General features: G+C 39.4%; 1 protein-coding gene across 1 annotated transcript in view; it reads right to left on the bottom strand.

Moving 5' to 3' along the window:
* LOC136872746 (retinal homeobox protein Rx1-like) overlaps window positions 1-12,199 on the bottom strand; it is a 144,889-nt gene extending 132,690 nt beyond the window's left edge. Inside the window, exons 1-2 of the mRNA XM_068227518.1 lie at window positions 12,091-12,199; window positions 7,497-7,517 (exon numbers count right to left, since the gene is read on the bottom strand). Of these exons, the coding sequence (XP_068083619.1) occupies window positions 7,497-7,517; window positions 12,091-12,199 (130 nt within the window). The remainder of the gene's footprint in view (window positions 1-7,496; window positions 7,518-12,090) is intronic.
* Window positions 12,200-20,217: the final 8,018 nt, after the last annotated feature.

The following is a 20,217-nucleotide window of genomic DNA, read 5'->3' as shown; positions in this document are numbered from 1 at the left end:
ACCACCACGTGACGAGGTTGCAAGCTGGTCTTGATAGCTCAGAATATCAGCCATTAACACCGCGTTTGTAATGAAACAAAAACGTCGCTGCATTAAGAGAGGGAGGCAAGTCTCTTTGAGCAGTACCTGCTCGTTCCGTCAATTCCTTAGGTCAGCTCCGACGACAGCCTATTAATATTAAGAGGTGTAAGAAATCCTTCACGACCGTTGTCTGATATCCTCATTTTCGGATTAATAGGAAACACTTCCAAGAACATCCGTGGCTCAGGCGGCACCAGGCAAATGCTGGGGCTGTACCTTAATTAAGGCCACGGCCGCTTCCTTTCCTATCTCATAGTCGCCATACGACCTGTCTGCGTCGGTGTGACATAAAGCAGATTACCTCTGGGTTCCGTGGTTCAAATTCCGGTCACTCCATGTGAGATTTGTGCTGGACAAAGTGGAGGCAGGACAGGTTTTTCTCCGGGTAGGCTACTCCGGTTTTCTCTGTCACCTTTCATTCCAGAGACACTCTCCAATTTCATATGTTAGTCATTAATCATTGCCCCAGAAGAGTGCGACTGGTTTCGGCAGCCGACACAATTCCTATCCTCGCCTCTAGAAGGGGGCTTCATTCATTCCATTCTTGACCCGCTCGAACGACTAGAAACAGGCTGAGCATTTTTATACGTAGTCTACAGTTAGATCTCTTAATGAGAATACACCTACGCGGCAAGGAATTAACGCCACCAATTTGGCCTTATTACTGGACCCTCTCTGTAAATCACCGGTAGAGTACCGGTCTCCGGATATCAAAATAGCGGGTTCAAATCCGATAGGGGTCTTTGGAAGGGCGAAAAAGCCCATTCCGCACTCGTTGTTGTACGGTGTCGGCACCTTTCGTGTTACCCAACGAAATTAATTATACACTCCGCCATAAGCGAGTGACTTGGGAAGTCTCATTATCCCAAGAAATTTTGGTAAGTAGTTATAAGTGAGAGAGAATTCCATGTATGTAGTAATGGCATAGAGAAACTGTAGATATTTCTAAATATCTTCTACAATTTTTGAGTAGTCAATATCACTAAACATTTGTAAGTTTAAATTTTAATGACCGAGTGAGTGGCTGCCTGGTTTGAGCCACGTATCAGTAAGCTTGGATTCGTAAGATAGTGAACTCGAACTCCACTGTCGGCAAACCTGAAGATGGTTTTCCGTGGTTTCCCATTTTCATACCAAACAAAAGCTGAGGCTGTGCCTTAATTAAGGCCACGATCCCTTCCTTCCCAGTCCTAGCACTTTCCTATCCCATCGTCGCCATAAAACTCATGTGTTGGTGCGACATAAAGCTAATTGTAAATAATGCCCTGGTTAGAGGTTGAAGTTCATAAATTCTACTCTTCACACACTTTCCCGGCTAAGTTACGTCCATATGCAATCAGTGAATGCGACCACCATTCATTAAAAACGTTGGAAACCCCTAAGCTGTCGCCTCGTGTGACTGGTCACCACCGTTTAGGGCAGGGTTACAGTACATAGCACGTGAGTTGAGAGGGGGAGGAGGGGAAATTCGTGGTGGCGGTTAATACCACGCGGCGCCCCTTACCTCAGAAACCTCTATCCCCTGCCCTAGAGATCGATCATGACGGGCTACTCATATAAATATCCGTTCATTACAGGATGTACATATATTCCTCTAAAACGATGAGAGGTCATACAGGCAACGAGGGCAGATATTAACCAGTGGCGGCTGGTGGTCTCTGAAGCTGGGTGTTGCACCAAAATTTTCAGTGTTACATTTTTATAGCTTACAGGAATAACAAGAAACTCTATTATCGTTAAGTAATGAACTACATTCCTAATAAAACTGAAATATAAGTTATCTGGCAATTACAACCCTGGTAATAAGAGGCTGATTATACACTGTATCTACATTACTCTGAAAATTCATGTTATTGGCTTTACGTCCCACTAATGACTTTTTACGATTCCCGGAGACGCCGAGGTGCCTCAGAGTTCTTTTACATGCTAGTAAATCTACTGACAAGGGGCTGACGTATTTGGGCACCTTTAAATACCACCGGACTAAACCAGGATCGAACCTGTCACGTTGGGGTCAGCAGGCCAGCGCCCCAACCGTCTGAGCCACTCAGCCTGGTACAGTTACTTTTGCCCCACTTGAATTGAAAATTTGCCGTCCTGTTTTTCAGTGAAGCAAGATATTGGTAATATTGCGGCCGGTTTGGTATGGAGTGGAAAAGAAATTACCCAGTAAGTTGGCCGCGCGGTTAAGGCCGCGTATCTGTGAGCTTGCATTTAGGGGATAGTGGGTTCGAACACCACTGTCGGAAGCCCTAAAGATGGTTTTCCGTGGTTTCCCATTTTCACACCAGGCGAATGCTGTGGCTGCCTTAATTAAAGCCACGGTGGCTTCCTTCCAACTACTAGCCCTTTCCTATCCCATCGTTGCCGAAATACATATCTGTGTATGTGCAACGTAAAGCGATATTTGTAAATTAATAAAGTGGAGATGAAATTAGCTTTGCGAGAGGAGAGTAAGTAGGAATGAAGTAATCTGCGCAGAGTGGCGCAATCTGACAGGGACATTTGGAACTGTTTCTCGACAGGGAAGTTACTTGTCTCGTGCAACTCCCTGAGACCTATACCAAACTGGCGAGCATGCTACCTGATGCTATACAGACTGTCCCTGCTGAGGTACATTGCGCTGGGCTGTTCACTAGGGAGTTGCCGTAGGAAAGCAACTCCCCGAGTTTGAATCGAAGCCAGCAGCGTTTATTGGTCCGTTACGAAGCATTAATACAGCGAACGACCAAAGATGGTTGATTTTAACATATTCTCGAATATATGTTAGGTTTATCAAACTAAAACATTAGAAGAAAAGACGACAAATGCATTGCAAAATTATTGGGTGTTGTGCAGCACTGCAATAGTACCACGCACCGCCCTTGATATTAACCACCCACATACAATAAAGGACAATATTCCAAGATCAAAACCTTGAGATTTGCCGATGATATTGTTATTTTATCTGAGACTGCAGAGGACCTTGAGAAGCTGCTGAATGGTATGGACGAAGCCTTGGGTAAGGAGTACAAGACGAAAATAAATAAGTCCAAAACAAAAGTAATGGAGTGCAGGTGATGCAGGAAATATTAGATTAGGAAATGAAGTCTTAAAGGAAGTAGATGAATATTGTTACTTGGGTAGTAAAATAACTAACGATGGCAGAAGTAAGGAGGACATAAAATGCAGACTAGCACAAGCAAGGAAGAGCTTTCTTAAGAAAAGAAATTTGCTCACTTCAAACATTGATATAGGAATTAGAAAGATGTTTTTGAAGACTTTCGTGTGGAGCGTGGCATTGTATGGAAGTGAAACATGGACGATAACTAGCTCAGAAAGAAAGAGAATAGAAGCTTTTGAAATGTGGTGTTACAGAAGAATGATGAAGGTGAGATGGATAGATCGAATCACAAATGAGGAGATACTGAATCGAAGTGGTGAGAGGAGATAGATTTGGCTAAATTTGACAAGAAGAAATAGAATGATAGGACACATCTTAAGACATCCAAGACTTGTGCAGTTGTTTTTTGAAGGAAGTGTAGGTGGTAAGAACAGTAGGGGTAGACCAAGGTTTGAATATGACAAGCAGATTAGAGCAGATGTAGGATGCAGTAGTTACGTAGAGATGAAAAGGTTAGCACAGGATAGGGTGGCATGGAGTGCTGCATCAAACCAGTCTATGGACTGATGACTCAAACAACAACATTCCAAAACACACCTCAGTTTTCATTGTACTTCTCATGAATATCTTTATTCTATCTAATGTCCTTGGCATGGTTGTAGGCTTTCTTTTTACAGAAGGCCAGCAGCAACATTTGTATACCATGTCACTTACTATAAACGTCCACTGTACGTTCACATGGGGTTGGGATCGGGAGCTCATATACAGGCCTACGATTTTACGCTCTATCCTGAAGCCAGCTTTCGCATTTTAGAAGTAGTAGTCAACTTCCTAGTCCGCCTCTGTGGTGCAGTGGTTAGCGTTATTAGATGCCACCCCCCCGGAGGTCCGGGTTCGATTCCCGGCTCTGCCACGAAATTTGAAAAGTGGTACGAGGGCTGGAACGGGGTCCACTCAGCCTCGGGAGGTCAACTGAGTAGAAGTGGGTTCGATTCCCACCTCAGCCATCCTGGAAGTGGTTTTCCGTGGTTTCCCACTTCTCCTCCAGGCAAATGCCGGGATGGTACCTCACTTAAGGCCACGGCCGCTTCCTTCCCTCTTCCTTGCCTGTCCCATCCAATCTTCCTATCCCTCCACAAGGCCCCTGCTCAGCATAGCAGGTGAGGCCGCCTGGGCGAGGTACTGGTCATTCTCCCCAGTTGTATCCCCGACCCAAAGTCTGAAGCTCCAGGGCACTGCCCTTGAGGCGGTAGAGGTGGGATCCCTCGCTGAGTCCGAGGGAAAAGCCAACCCTGGAGGATAAACAGATTAAGAAGAAGAAGAAGAAGAAGAAGAAGTCAACTTCCTTATGAGCTGAAAACCTCCATCCCCCTCTATATAATGTAATGAAAAGTAAACCTTAAAGAATTAACGGAACAATCCGCAGACATTTTGGCGAAAAAGTTGTTATGACTGAAATTGAAAGGATTGAATTTCTTCTTTCTTGTCACCTAGTTATTCCGCTGAATTCAGACAATTTATCACTTTAATAATGCTTTGTTTGCCAGTCTGCACACAGCAGAAATGGCAGTGGCGTCTGATTTGCTTTCATTTTCCCACCAATTATAATGTTACATATTATTCCAATTTTTCTCCCATAATATTCTGCCAAATGTAAGAAAATTTATGTGGCATAACTTAACTTATGTATCACAGCTATATTAGGAAACTTGTCTATGAAATGTTTGATTCCAGGTTTCCAGAATTTTTTCAAATTTTAAACCCTTTTTTTTTTCTATTTGCTTTACGTCGCATCGACACAGATAGCCTATGTCTTACGGCGACGATGGGATAGGAAAGGCCTAGGAATTGGAAGGAAGCGGCCGTGGCCTTAATTAAGTTTCAGCCCCGGCATTTGCCTGGTGTGAAAATGGGAAACCACGGAAAACCATCTTCAGGGCTGCCGAACCAAAAATTTAGAACATAAAAATTAGACAAACTTTAGTAGAATATATCTCCTTATATAAATTATGTACAGAAAAATCAATACACAGTGCTTTTTAAAGAATTGTTATGTATATAATTCCAAATTTTCATTAACATCTCAATTAAATTTCATGAAGAATTGAATGAAAAATTCAATTTTTTTTGTACAACTAATTCTCGCGATGTATTCATTATTGTTGTTTGGGTCATCAGTCCATAGACTGGTTTAATGCAGCTCTCCATGCGACCCTATCCTGTGCTAACCTTTTAATTTCTATGTAACTGCTACTTGTGCTGTAATCTGCTTGTCATATTTGTACTTTGGTCTAGGTATTAATAACTGGGCGTTTCTGTGGTGATTTGATAATGTGGTCTGTTTTATGCAGGCTGCACTGGTGAACTGGTAAATTTGGCTATGTATACGGCGAGCGGGGTATGAAATATTCCCCGGAATAGCTGGGGCGGGGGTGTTAGAATATCCTCCGTCTTCCTCTGGACAAATTTTTACAAGTGAGAACAAAATTGCGAGATTTGTGGCCATTTTCCGGTGATTTCCATTACAAAAATTACTATGTGACGACGTATTTTTATTACTATTATTAATATAAAATTATTTTAATGTTTTCTTAACGGTGGTGAACCGAAAATCTATTTAGGCCTACAAATCATTCTTATCATCGTCAAACAATTCCTTTTACAGAATGTAAATGCTACCTTGTTCTGATTATCTCATATTATTGTTACTTCCACCAGTAGAATTATAAAACAATTGAATTGGTGTAAAAATATAATATTAGTTATTTTTATTTGTTTAATCTTTATTAGACTACTTGCAATAATTCTTGACATAAGAAGGTAGGCTAATAATAATTAAATGTAAGTGTTAATTACATCAGCTGTTTTAAAACTTTAGAGACAATTAGCCTACTATCTATTTGCTTCTTTAAAACATTCATAAATCGGATAAATTCGGACGTTATTTCAGTTTACAAAAGAAAATAGCAAATTATATTATATTGTGTTTAAAAACATTTCAGTTTCTTCAAACTTTTTAATACAAAATTAGCTAATTTTGCTGAACACCTGTGGGGGTCTGGCGTCCCAGCTCCGTTACACCCTGCTAGGCTGTCTCAGTTAAAGCAAGTTCAAATGCCACCAGAACACATAGTCTACAACGCAGTTCAGCGCAGATGACGTACCAAAACTAGGTACAGCGAGTAAACATAAAGCATAGCAGGACGACCACATAGCCATCTCTAAATGTAAAACTTCTCTTCTAAATGTCTTTATTCAATGAAACAATCATAGGATAAAGAGATGGTGCACTCCTTGGTTGGATAGCCAGTTTACCGGTCTTCGGTTCAGACGGCCCTGGGTTCCATTCTCGATCGCAACGGGAATTGTAGCTTTATCTAGTTAATTCCCTTGGATCGGAGCTGGGTGTCTGTATTACTCTTAATACACACCTTCATTTAGGTCTAATACAACACACCGCACTACAAAACCATCACAGTAATACGCAGTCCTCAGTACATCCCTCCATATAGGATTGATATCAAGAAGCGCATCCGGTCGTAAAACTGGGCTAAATTTACACGTAGTATCAGCCACAGGAAACTGCTTTTAAAGGCCAAGAAGAAGTTATGTTGAAGATATGAAGGACCTTATATTAAAGCATATCGTCGCTGTCGGGACAAAACCTCCTATGTGAAATATTTTATCTTAGAACTTTGGCCGGAAAGATTCTGTCATCTAAGGTGCAATATTGTGTGAGTATTGTCAAGGCATTCTCCCTCTTCATAATGCATGTGCTGTAGGTCAGTATGTCTCCGAAAATATTATCACACAGGAGGTTTTGTCCCGACAGCGACGATATGCTGTATTTACTACTACTACTACTACTACTAGGCCCTACTAATAATAATAATAATAATAATAATAATAATAATAATAATAATAATATTCGGGAGATAGTGGGTTCGAACCTCACTGTCGGCAGCCCTGAAGATGGTTTTCCGTGGTTACCTTAATTAAGGCCACGGCCTCTTCCTTCCCAGTCCTAGCCCTTTCCTGTCCCATCGTCGTCATAAGACCTATCTGTGTCGGTGCGACGTAAAGCAAATAGCAAAATAATAATAATAGACTAAGAAACGTAAAGCACATCCTCTGTTTTGCATGACACTGCAAAATAAAAATGAATATTAACGGTTCTGTTTTACAATTAGTGTTATAATAATAATGTTATTGGGTTTTACGTCTCACGTATTAGTCTACGTTTGATGGTTTATGGAGACGCTGATTTGCCGGAATTTTGTCCTACAGTTCTTTTACGTGCCAGTAGATCTACCGACACGAGACTGACGTAGACCTATTTGAGCACCTTCAAGTACCACCGGACTGAGCCAAGATCGAATCTGCCAAGTTGGGGTCAGAAGGCCAGCGCCTCAACCGTCTGAGGCACTCAGCCAGGTCAATTACTGTTAAATTATTATTATTATTATTATTATTATTATTATCATTATCATTATTAATACAGCAATAATAAAAACCAAATCATACTCTCTTTATTGCGTGAAACGGGAACGCACAGTCATTCTTCACACTGTGCCAATCTCCCCTCACTGTAATCTTGAAATTGGCGTGGTGAGAGGACAGATCTTTGAGCTCTGGGCACAGGCTTTTGGAAAAAGCTGAGCGGTGGCCGTTTTTAAAACAGCTAAGTAGAAAATATGTGTATTGAAACAAACGGAAACTCCCGACCCAGAGGAAATAACGAGACGTGGCAACAAAAGTTCCCGACAGGGCCGCGAATCAAACCCGGCACCTCCTGACTATTCATCCAAGTAACCGGGCATTATGACTAAGCATGAAACATAAAATTCCAAAGAGTGACCCTCTGCTGAAAGCTCTCTAGACTGCGATGTTTTAGTGCTAACAATTGCTGGTGCGCATGCTCCGATTTGTGTATTCCTTTCGAAGGAACATTCCTTCCAAATGGTTGTGACTACCGAATTAGTACGGTAGTTGACAAGTTGCCACAAAAATACTCGACCTTAGAATTACTTTTTCTTACCTCTTGTGTGGATAAGAAAAACTTCTGCTAATATAGGCAAAGTAAGATTTTTTCAATCACTCACCACTGATTTGCATTTAGGTCAGTCGCCCAGGTGGCAGATTCCCTATAGACCTATGTTTAGCTAGTCTTTTCTTAAGTAATTGCAAAGAATTTAGAAATTTATTGAACATCTCCCTTGGCAAATTATTCCAATCCCTAACTCCTCTTCCTATAAACGAATATTTGCCCCAATTTGTCTGTCTTCTTGAATTCCAACTTTATCTTCACATTATGATCTTTCCTACTTTTAAAAACACCACTGAAACTTATTCGTCTACTAATGTCATCCTACGCCGTTTGCAAGAAAGACGGCGAAACAAATATGGAGGAGCTTTTGATCTCACTGCTGGCGGTTGAGGTGCTGGCCTTCTGACGCCAATCTGGCAGGTTCGATCCTGGCTCAGTCCGGTGGTATTTGAAGGTGCTCAAATACGTCACCCTCGTGTTGGTAGTTTTACTGGCATGTATAAGAACTCCTGTGGGGCTAGATTGCGGCACCTCGGCGACTCCGAAAATCGTAAAAGTAGTTAGTGGGACGTAAAGCAAATAACTATTTTTGTTATCTCACTGCTCGTGAAAATAGCCAAGCCTATTTCCCAGCAAGCTGAATTAGGTCGACTTATGGATTCATCGTCCGGCCCCATGGCTAAATGGTTAACCCGCTGGCCTTCGGTCACAGAGTTCCCGAACATGTCCTCGGACACTCCCGGCACTTAAAGCCATACACCATTTCATTTTTTCATGGATTCATTTTTAAGAAATTGTATCATTCAAATGAATCACACAAGGTTAGTTTCGTATGCTGTAAAAAGTGTGTAAGAGTAATGCCATTCATACAATACACTACATTAGGGCCTATGTGTATAAATAGGCCTAACTGAAAGTAAATTGTGCCTAGTGAGTGAAATTTACAGGCTATTCCTGATTCTTACTTATGAACGTTGGTAAGGCTACTCCACACCATAGCGGCCGCGCGAATGCAAATGGAATATTTAAAATAGTAAGTTCCGTTCCCGTGGTTTGGATCATGTAAAACCGCAGGTCCTGTGGCTATGATAATGGTATCAACATCTACATAAAACTAAAAATAAATATGTTTGCCTTGCTCCAGACAGTTCAATTAAGTCACGGACTTGAGCAAATTTTGTGTTGAAATCGAATTATATAGCTCATAGTGGCGGTCCATTTGTCCCGTAGAACTGGGCCCACCAGGAGGTCAAAAAGCAATCCGATTATTTAAGTTAGGATACTTATCACCTCAGAGTTATGAGTGATACATACAAGAATAATTTTCCATCGATATATTTAGCTCCACATGCATATTTATTATAACACCGCTTTTCGTAACGGTTAAGCCAAACTCAAGTTATGCCTTAAATATTGCTGGACCGCCATCTTGAATTTTTGGAATGTCCTTGAGTAAACTTACACAGTAATTTACTACAAGAATTTTGCAATTTAGCACCTACACAAACAAGTGTTATTTCTACAACTGGTCTGTTGATGAACGCTTCAAATAATGGAAGTCCTACCTTTGCGCACAGAGAATTTAGTGCCTAAACAAAATGAGACGGTGCACTAAAACTAGGCCCACCTTTAGAAGTACTGGCATTTGTTTTAATGCGGGCTATGCATAACCAATAACTCATGATATAACGTTGTTAATAGTTACAACTGTCACGATTATTGTTCTTTATAGTCCAATTTTGCTGTTTCAATGTATGAGAGGGTGGAGATCCCCCGATCAGCTCCCCCTAGTGGTGGGTGGGAATGGTGCTTTGTCAAACAAAAATTATATACTACATTGACAGTTGCTTGCCCTTAGGAAAAATGAACACGACAATTAGATTATAGATAGAACATCTGTCACAAAAAATTTTAGTCCAGCCTTGGGAGGAAGACTCTCAAATCAATGGCTAGCAATTCAATGCAATTATTTTGAAAATATGTATTTTCCTGTGTACAACATATTTCGTTAGAAACAGAAAAAAAGACCAGCACCGATAAATGAACTTCATCTGTTCGCCAACTATTTATAAGAACTAATACAGGCCTACAATGAGGTGCATGGAGCAAATGAAATATTGTCCTATATTTGGTTTACCGTAATAAATGGCCTACTATAATTGCTAATCGCATTTACTAAAACATGAGCCTGCGTGATTAAAGTTATCATAATTCAAAATATTGATCAAGATACTGTTCATGATGGGCAAAGAGAGGTATACAGGTATAGAGTAGGCTAAATGTCACTTGACGATGCATAACCCAATTGAGAAGATATAATCAGCGACCTTACATGGTAAAGATGATTGAAATAATAACACAACACTAAATTAATAATTACAACTTTTAGAAACTCTCAGATAGAATCCATATCACACAGATAATATAGCAGAGAACAAGAAGTTCTTCTTTTACGTTTCTTGGTTTTGCAAATCAAGAAAAAAAGAGCTCTTGATGGGCCAACTGTATCATGTTTTTAAGAGAAATTTTAGATGAACAAACTGAAGATCGCTGGTCTACTTTGTGACACGTAGGGAACAACCATGATTTTTTATGAAGTAGAGAGCATCTTAGAGTCTAAATTAGAATGTTATTGTGATTAAAATATTTTAAAAATAAGTCATTTCATAGTCATTCTCAGAAACCATGTTTTGAACTGCATTGCAATCGTTAACTTATTATTACGAACACAACTAATGGTTGTTATTTTGTAAAATGAGGTAAATTAATTATTCTCTGACGTTTTGAAACCCCATTTCGGATCAGGTTAAGTTACATAAATAAAAGAAACTAACAACGTAATGAGTGTTCTGGAATTTGAATTTAATTCTACAAGTCATAATCATACTTTTGTTTCTAAGGACTGTATAAAACCTTAAATATGCTACGCTTTTATAAAGAAGAATGACGCTGTAACTTGTGTACAAATTGGTAGAATTTCAAACTCACAGTTATGTCAGAACTTGTTATTACTTGTAAAAAAAATCATACGGTTATTTTTGCCGTTCCTTGCATACATCATCTTGAGGTCCAACCCAATAACATGGTAACACTTAGTCAACTCTACAGCTGCTTACAGAAAGATCAGTGCATTACAAAACACGAATGGGTTAATTCTTGACTATGAAATTTCTGCGCACCCATAAAAATGATCAACCAGGAGGAAGAATTTACCTATTACATATTACCTTTTTCAATACAGAATTATATCGAAATTAACTAATTAAACTGACATTTAAAATGTTTGCATGCTGAAATTCTCTCAACTTGGTCGTGCTTTTATAGAAAATAATGTCTAGAAAGATGAATACTCAGCACAGTTTGAGAAAATAATAACAGATCGGTATCTGAGAAAATGATAAAGAAAATAAGGAAGAGATTCCAGACTTAATTACCGCGGAAGAAAGTTGAAAGTCATTGCATATGAATACCTACACCTGATTGTTTATTCGATCGCAAGACACAAGTTGAATACCGGTATATAATTGAAAAGAAATATGAAAGAGAAACGAAAGAAGAATAAGATAAATTTAAAAACAGAAATCGTTTCAAAATAAAATATTTTAGCCTAACTCAAAATTATATGTTAAACTGCAGTTTAATATTCTTCACCAGATAATTTAGTAGAATTCCTTGCGTGTGTATTGGATAGAAACAAACTATAAACAAATGCTAAATATTATGCACTACTGCAAAATCAACATCTGCTAGCCTATATCAGGAAAACAAACACGACCAGACAATGATGTCTACTGAAAGTACAACAAAATAATCAAAAAATAATATTTGTAATTTTTTTTACAAATGTGTGTCGTCTTACCGGCGTCTTTGGCGTCGTCCTGTGTCCTGGCAGTGCCGAGTATCTGGTCGATGCTGTAGACGCCTCGCGGCCTGGCGGGTTCCTCAGACTGTCTCTGACGGTCCATCATGACTGACTCGACTCCACACAATTATATCTCACGCACTCACTCTGGTGAAACACTCACTTAGATAATGAACCCTAAACTCCCCTATCATTCACTCCAGCAACACCGCGCCGTCACAGAGCATGCGCGACACCGCTATGAGGACCAATGGAGGAGGAATCTCTCTCGCCCGCCTTGCCTTGTGCGTTTGGGAGGGGGAATGTTGACAAAGCTTATCCCCACAGCGAGCTTTTGATTGGCTACAGGAAGCGGGCTTCCCTCTCCCCGCCATACAACGATTATTACAACTAAATCTTTTCGCTCACAGGTGGTTGAGTCCCGTAGAGCTTCGTCTTCCCTTAGCGCTGATTTATTATTGGGTCGTGTCCTTATATTGTTTAATGGAGGAGAAGTTAAACATTTCCCCGCCCCTCTGAATTAAGAAAACGCCCGGTCAGCTTCGGTCACGTGGGTCAATGGGTGGCTGAGAAACAAGGGTATCACGCCAAAGTCCCCGTGACAGTCTAACAACCACGTTTAAGTCCATGAAAAATAAAGCAATCTTCCGTCAACACGTTGGGAGGGTAGAGGGGATCGAGACGAGGTAGAGAGGGGGAATTAGGACGTCTGTGAAAACATGACGTAGGAAGTCTCTTTCATGGATGTTACAATAGAACAAGTATTATTACAACATTTTTATTGTCCTGCCAATCTCAAGCTGTTTATTTGTGCTTCCTCATTTCTATTAACGTGCTTTAGCTCTTGAAAGAGATTGTCCTCATTAAAAATATAACTTACCCAAGAGCCGCAATATAATAATGGCAGATTTTCACCACCGAAACAATTTTTCTCCCACCCACTTAACCAGAATTTTTTTGGGAAGAGGGTGTGATGAATATTATGACTTAGCTGCCGTCTTTCTATACAGTGGGCCGAGGCTTGAATACCGGTGGATCCCGAGGTGATATTTTCACGTAAATCATATAATGTTAGGATACAGTCCTTACAAAACCCGAAGTAAATCCTCTAAAGACCCCCAGACATACTGGAATAAACTGATGGTTATTTTCTACTAACGGCAAATTCAGCTATCTGGGGGCCATCTGTGCAAATTCGCCTGCATTTTCCAACACTTTTGTATTAGGACAAACGCTTTCCTATATTTAAGGGTAATTTAAAGTTTTCAGTTGCTCAAATTACAAAATATCAAATTTTGATATCCCAATAGTAGGCTACAATAGCCACTTCCTTGTCAAACGACATTCTGCATACTTAACATCAAATACAGCAGAGACAATACGCGACACTGAGCGAGATATCGAGGCACAGCTATTGGAGCTCTCTCTAGCGAGTAGACCTGAAAACTACTGATTCTGTCATAACAGCACGTGTATTTTTGTGTGAAGTTTTTGATGTTATTTATACGTTTTCAGTGAGTTGGCATAATTAAATAGTAGCGTGCGCGGTCGTCCTTCAGGTTCCCTCGTGACAAGAAAATGTAAGTAATATTGTGTTTGCATATATATTCTTCCAGTGACAGAGATCTTTATAGTACTTGATAATCTTCTGACCAGCTTGACCCTTATTTTAACTGGCTTAAAATGTAATACGCATTTTTTATTGTATAGTGCAGCAGTTAACCTTCAATACCGATGTGTTGTAGGTGTGATCTGTGGGTTTTGAAATGTCACAGAAGTGATTTGGATAAGGTGTACAAGAAAGAAGGGGCGTTACGCTTATATAAGAATTATAAGATCTGTTCATTTCCAGGCCAGCGACTTTAGAAGTCCTCGACTATACAGCCAAGGGTATGTTACATTTTTACTCTAATTGTATGTAAATATTCCTCAAAGCATCACTATCGACAACATTTTCATACTTTTCTTTCTTTTATCCCTCTTCTCAGATTAAAGCCGGGATTTTATAGATTTTCTTTCTGTTAGTAGGCTTCATGTTAAGAGGAAAATTGTCCAGCTATTAAATGTTAATTCATTGCATCATGTGTGTAAGGAATGTGCCGATATTTTTATTGACAAGTGTCTTAATGTGATGATACAATGTTTTTAAATGAGAAAAAAGACAAATCCAACCTAAGAGTTCAGGCAGGAATGCTAAAGCTAAAAAAGTAATGCATAAATGAAGGATCAAGCCATTTCACAGCAGTCCATTTCACATCTTGTTTATATGTCTAATTTCAGTCTTTGAATAATAACCTTTTAAATAATCCTTCATTCATTTATCCAGAATTGCTTTAGCAACTTCTAAGTTAATATCTCAATAACACTTTCTTTCTAGACGTAATTTATTTATCCATTTCCGTATATACATTTCCATTGATATTTGAATTTAGCGCGATTTTTTCAGGTCAAGTCACTAGAAGCGCCACTGTCGAATTGTCTCCCATTTTAGCAAGGCTAAATCCGTAAGTGTCGCGTATTGTCTCTACTGTATTTGTTAACATTCATTATTACCTAGTAGTCTACTTGTGAAATAATATTCAGATTTAAGCATTATCGTCTACGTCTCTCGTATAGCTCCCTCTGTGGATCAGTGATAGAATGTTGGTATAAGGATTCCAAGATCACGGGTTAGAACGCGGCAGAAGTAGTGGGATTTTTCAAGGGTGAGAAAAATATCCATTTCACACTACCTCCATGTCGTACGATACCGGCAAGTAAAAGATCCCTGGTGTCACATTTGATGGTGTTTCCCCGATAAAATTAATTAAACCTCAGCCATAAGATGGTCCAGCTGGGGAGCAGGTAGGCCTAAGTTGCGTCCCATGCTGGGATTTCGTCGGTTGTTTACGATTTTGAGAGAGATTTTGAGACACGTCAGTTGACGGCCACAAGAGGTAGGCCTAGTAGTCTAGGCCTATATCTTTTTTTTAACAAGCGAACCAAATCAACTAAGTTAGGTCTATTCTGAATTCACCCTTAAGAAAAACATAGGAGAGGCACCATTAACAAGGAAACATTTTTTAGAAGCAAAAAACAAAAACAAAAAATGCCAAGACTCCAATTTGTAAATATAAATCAAATATAACCTAATCACTGTAAATCCAATGCCCAGAGGTTGCACATAATACTGAATTCCTCAAACATTTTTAACCATGCTACGAACATAGACAAAATTTGTCGGTGTTAGTGTCATTTCTAGTGTGGGAAAAAAGAATGTTCACTTACAACTCCCTTGTTGAAACATTCAATGTATGCATGTTCAGTATACCCATGAAATATTAGCCTCATCTTAAGTAATACAGCATGTTGTTATATAAAATAAAATTGATTAATGCGCATGGATACGCCTTAGTTGTAGAGAACCATAGGACGCAACTTAATTATAGTCCCTACCCAACAGAGATCCGGTTTCTCTGCTATCTGGTAACGAAAAACAGAATATCGAAACTGACATGCAGGCAACCTAAACGGGTCACATTAAAATGTTTGCACGTGGTAGTTATGTCCATATTATTATTATTATTATTAGTAGTAGTAGCGAATTCTCCCAATATTGGAAGAGGTTAAGCAAATAACTCAATTAATTCTTCTGTGGGTTTTCTTGATGTTCCAATAGGCTTTCATTCTTTCCAAGAAGGCTTGTTTACGTTCTTTCGACTACTTTGGTCTGTACTGTTTTTGTTGTGGTTGCTCTGGCGTAGCTTCCCAATCGTTTACTTTTTGTCTAAAGATGTTTCTTTCTAGAATGTCTGTTGAACTTATGTCTGCGTTTTTGAGGTCCTTTCGAAGTTCATTAGCCAGGGTGTTGAGTTCTTAAGTGAGGTTACATAATCTATTATCCTTTTCGTCAATCGACTTTATGGCAATCTAGTGGGATGACCGAAGAATTTATTTTCCTAATGTCAATTTCGATATTTGAGAACTTTTCAGTTATTTTGATTGCTTGTAACCTGTAACCTTCTTGGGTGCATCTTGCTTCTAAGATATTCCTAATGATCTTCCTTTCTTCTTTTTTGATTTCTTCAAGTTTTATTCTATCGAGGGCCAGCGTTTAACTTGTGTAATGGACTGTTGGTTTTATGACTGTGTTGTAATGCCGAATTTTTGTTTGTCTATTATTTTTTAACTACTTTCAAGAATATGTTTTAAAGCCTGGTAATTAGGCCTGCAAACATGGTGAATTCCTTAGAAATGCCCGTTGTCACCGTATTCGGACCTTGATCGCTGATGCTTTAAGGTATCGTCAACAGGCCTATAGAAAGCAGCAAGGTTTGTAACAGGGGATTTCAGGAGAAAGAGTAGTGTATCAGAAATGTTAAAGGAACTTGGGTGGGAAACTTTAAGTAAGAGAAGGGAGAAAACTAGACTTATAGGATTATATAGAGCCTATACAGGAGAAGAAGCATGGGGAGATATCCGTGAGAGGCTTCGGTTGGAAAATAATTATATTGGTAGAACTGACCACAAGTACAAAATTAGAAGGAATTTTAGCAGAAGCGATTGGGGTAAATTTTCTTTCATTGGGAAGGGCGTGAAGGAGTAGAACAGTTTACCAGGGGTAGTGTTTGATCCTTTTCCAAAATCTGTACAGATATTCAAGAAGAGAATAAACAACAACAGAGATAATAAATTAAATGTTAGAGGGCATTCGACCAGTGCAGGATATTGTAAATAATAAATGTGTGTGATTAAATTAATTCCATCCCCTGGTCTAAGGAGTTTGGACAGCCCAAGTAGGGGACTGCCTGTAGGGGTGAAGTACAGTGGGGACTTCGAGGGCCCTGGGACCGCTACGGTAGCTGTGAAGGCCCTTCAGGAACTCTGAAAAGTGGTGGCAAAAGGGGCTCTGGTTAAGACGCAGCAGGTCGTTATGCTACTTAGGTTCCAAAATGGGTAAAATATAAATATGTAAATAAATTCAGTGTTAATTTTAATCTTATACCAGTTGTATAGTATTATTAGAAGTAATTTCACATACCGTACTGTATATGAGTTGACTATGTTCGTAAGATATTATAAGTAGAATTTTGTAAACAATATAAATTTATTAAGGATGATGTGTGTGTTTAATAGAAAAAATTATTAGCATAAATTGTATAATATTGTACTCTAGAAAAATTTTCTTCGTCTCCTGTTAATTTAAAATTTAGTGCTTGACAATAATGTATTTTAGTGTACCATTTGCCACCGAGGTAGACACCTCATTTGCAAATAAAGAGATTTTGATTTGATTGATTTGAAAGTACACGAGGAAATACATGGACTTGCGCTCGATGAGTCCTGCTAGTGGATAGGTATGATAGCCATTCCAGCTGGTTCAACTCGTGGTTCCATGATATTGACTCGATAGTTAGAACTGAGACCTCCGAAACTCAACCAGTGGATGTTTGTAAAGAGAAGTACCATGTCTACGAACCAACAGTTCCATACTACAAAACAAAATATCAGTTAACATCTATAGAAGCAGTCTTCTTATGGTCGGAGCTAGAGGCACAACAACATCCAAATTTTGCACAGTTCTATAAGCTGTTCAGGCTATACAATCAACTTATGAACACGATGGCCTTGATAACTCTTAAGGGTCCGGTTGCTCTTTTGAGAATGTTGTATAAGTAACTGTTATGTATTATAGCTGCAGTTCGGAATGTTTTGTCTACTGGGCAACCTCTATCTATGGGAGGCAAGTAGCTTTTGCTGTTAATAATAAAAATTTAGGCCTGAATCAAATGTGCATATTAGCTGTCTGAAGCTAAGCCGGGCTGAGTAGTTCAGATAGTAGGCCTTATAAGTTTTCTGGTTCGAATTCATCCTTTTGCTGAAATACGCAACTTAGAGATTTAGGCCAAATCATATAATCGTTAACCTGTATGTCAATTCTTCTGTTTTAAAAAAACAAGCCTAGCTGATGACAAAGAAGTGAACTTAGAGCATGTATAAATAATATACACTTCCAGGCAGAATTTGATACAAATACCTTCAATAGTTTTTAAGTTATGATAAAAACCATATATAAGAATGGAGGTTCTGTCAAATGGGCATGGAAAATAGTACGCACTGGATGTTAGCAAGTTTATATTTTGAAGTAATGGCGAAAATTATTTCGACTGTCCCTATGTATTACTCTTGAAACTGTAGACTAAATTTGTTACTTTATAGCTTCTTTTGTAGCCTATGTGCTGCCTCCTACTGTCGATAGTCTGTGTTGCTTGATCATGCTAATTTATGACTTTTACGCTATGTCATCACGTACGCCTGCTCTTAAATTACGTACAAATAGAAGCCGTTTCTACTGCGAAACGCAATTTCTCACATTCTAAGTTTTTATAGTGAACGTAGGGAGAGTAGATTTTTCTTCGCCAGATTAAAGAGGAAAGTACCGTGGAACCTCAGTATCTCTAACCACCTCGGGAGCTAAATTTTATTACGGGTTATCGAAATTTCGAGATATAGAGAATGCCGTTTTCGAGCATGTAGGCCTATAGCACATAATTGAATCATATGTAGGCCTATCTACGGACTTATATTGAATACATTACTTTTAACAGTATTTAAAAATATACAAACTATTTTACGGCATCACTTTAATTATAACCCTTATTATAGTAACATTTTAGAAGTCAGGTACAGTACTGTACATACAGTAGTGAAACAAGAAACATACCTCCGCTAACACCTTTGGAAAAAATCCGTTAGTCTATTCTGTTCGTTACTGTTAACCTTTCCTTCTTTTACGTTGAAACTTCTCGTCAATACCACGTAGCCCAGACGGAGCTTGTCATGCGCGACTTCGGGAATTGCTTTTCGTACGTGACCGGTAATTAATTCACACCCGAGAAACACCGAGGCTTAGACGATTTTCCGATCATTAGAAGTTTTAGTTTTTCGGTTCCCGTCATATTAGCTCCCAGGATCACTGTAAATTAGTTGTTAACTGTACCTCACAAACCCAAATGACGTATTGCACAGGTAAAGTTGCACAAGATTCGAGTTATAAAGTACTTTTTCTTTCAAGGGAGGATATGTTTGCTTCGAGAAATCGAGAAATTCATGTAACCGAATTTCGAGTAATAGAGAAACAAATACACGTGAAGAATAGGACAAACGGCAGGGAAATTTAAGTTACTTCGAGATACTGAAAATTCGAGTAATGAAGGCTCGAGATATCGAGGTTCGACTGTGTAATTTTATAAAGAAAAGAATAAGTGAGGAGTGTCTGTTGAAAAGGTGCTGTTCCCACCTTAAGAAAGGGCAACAAACGTAAAATAAAAGGTACACGGAACGTACCCTTTACCGGGTTTGGCACAAATTTTAAGGAATGTCCGCCCTGTGGTGTAGTGGTTAGTGTGATTAGCTGCTACCTCCAGAGGCTCGGATTCAAATTCCGGCTCTGCCACGACATTTGAAGAGTGATAGACCTCGGATTTTTAGGTGGTAATAGGTTAGAATGCAAAGTAATTTGGTTTGTAGGAAGTGTCATGCAACCCGTTGTACCATAATGTAGAAAGAGTAGCATCAATTCAAGGAGTTCTATAGGTTGTACCCCTAATATTTATGCAAATCTCATAGCATAACCGTTGTACAGTGTAGGGTATGCTTGTTACTGGCTAAAGTATGTTTGCATTCTAACCTATCAGAACCTAATAATCCGGACTCTAGTGATATGAGTGCTGGAACGGGATCCACTTAGCCTCGAGAGGTCAACCTCAGCCATCCTCGAAGTGGTTTTCCGTGGTTCCCATTTTTTCTCCAGGCAAATGCCGGGATGATACCTAATTTAAGGCCAAGGCCGCTTCCTTCCCTCTTCCTTGCCTATCCCTTCCAATCTTACCAACCTCCCACAAGACCCCGGTTCAGCATAGCTGCTGAGGCCGCCTGGGCGAAGCACTAGTCCTCCAACCCAGTTGTATCCCCCCGACCGAAAGTCTCACGCTCCAGGACACTGCCTTTGGAGCGGTAGAGTTGGAATCCCTTGTTGAGTGCGAGGGTAAAACCAACCCTGGAGAGTAAACAGATTAAGTAGGAAAGCAAGAAAGATTTTAAGGAATCAAGTTACATCTTCCTGGTCTGAATTGCTCATGAGTC

The sequence above is a fragment of the Anabrus simplex genome, chromosome 4 (genome assembly GCF_040414725.1).
Source record: "Anabrus simplex isolate iqAnaSimp1 chromosome 4, ASM4041472v1, whole genome shotgun sequence".
Lineage (NCBI taxonomy): Eukaryota > Metazoa > Arthropoda > Insecta > Orthoptera > Tettigoniidae > Anabrus > Anabrus simplex.
Note: the sequence above shows the minus strand (reverse complement) of the source record. Positions and strands in the feature narration are given on the sequence as shown.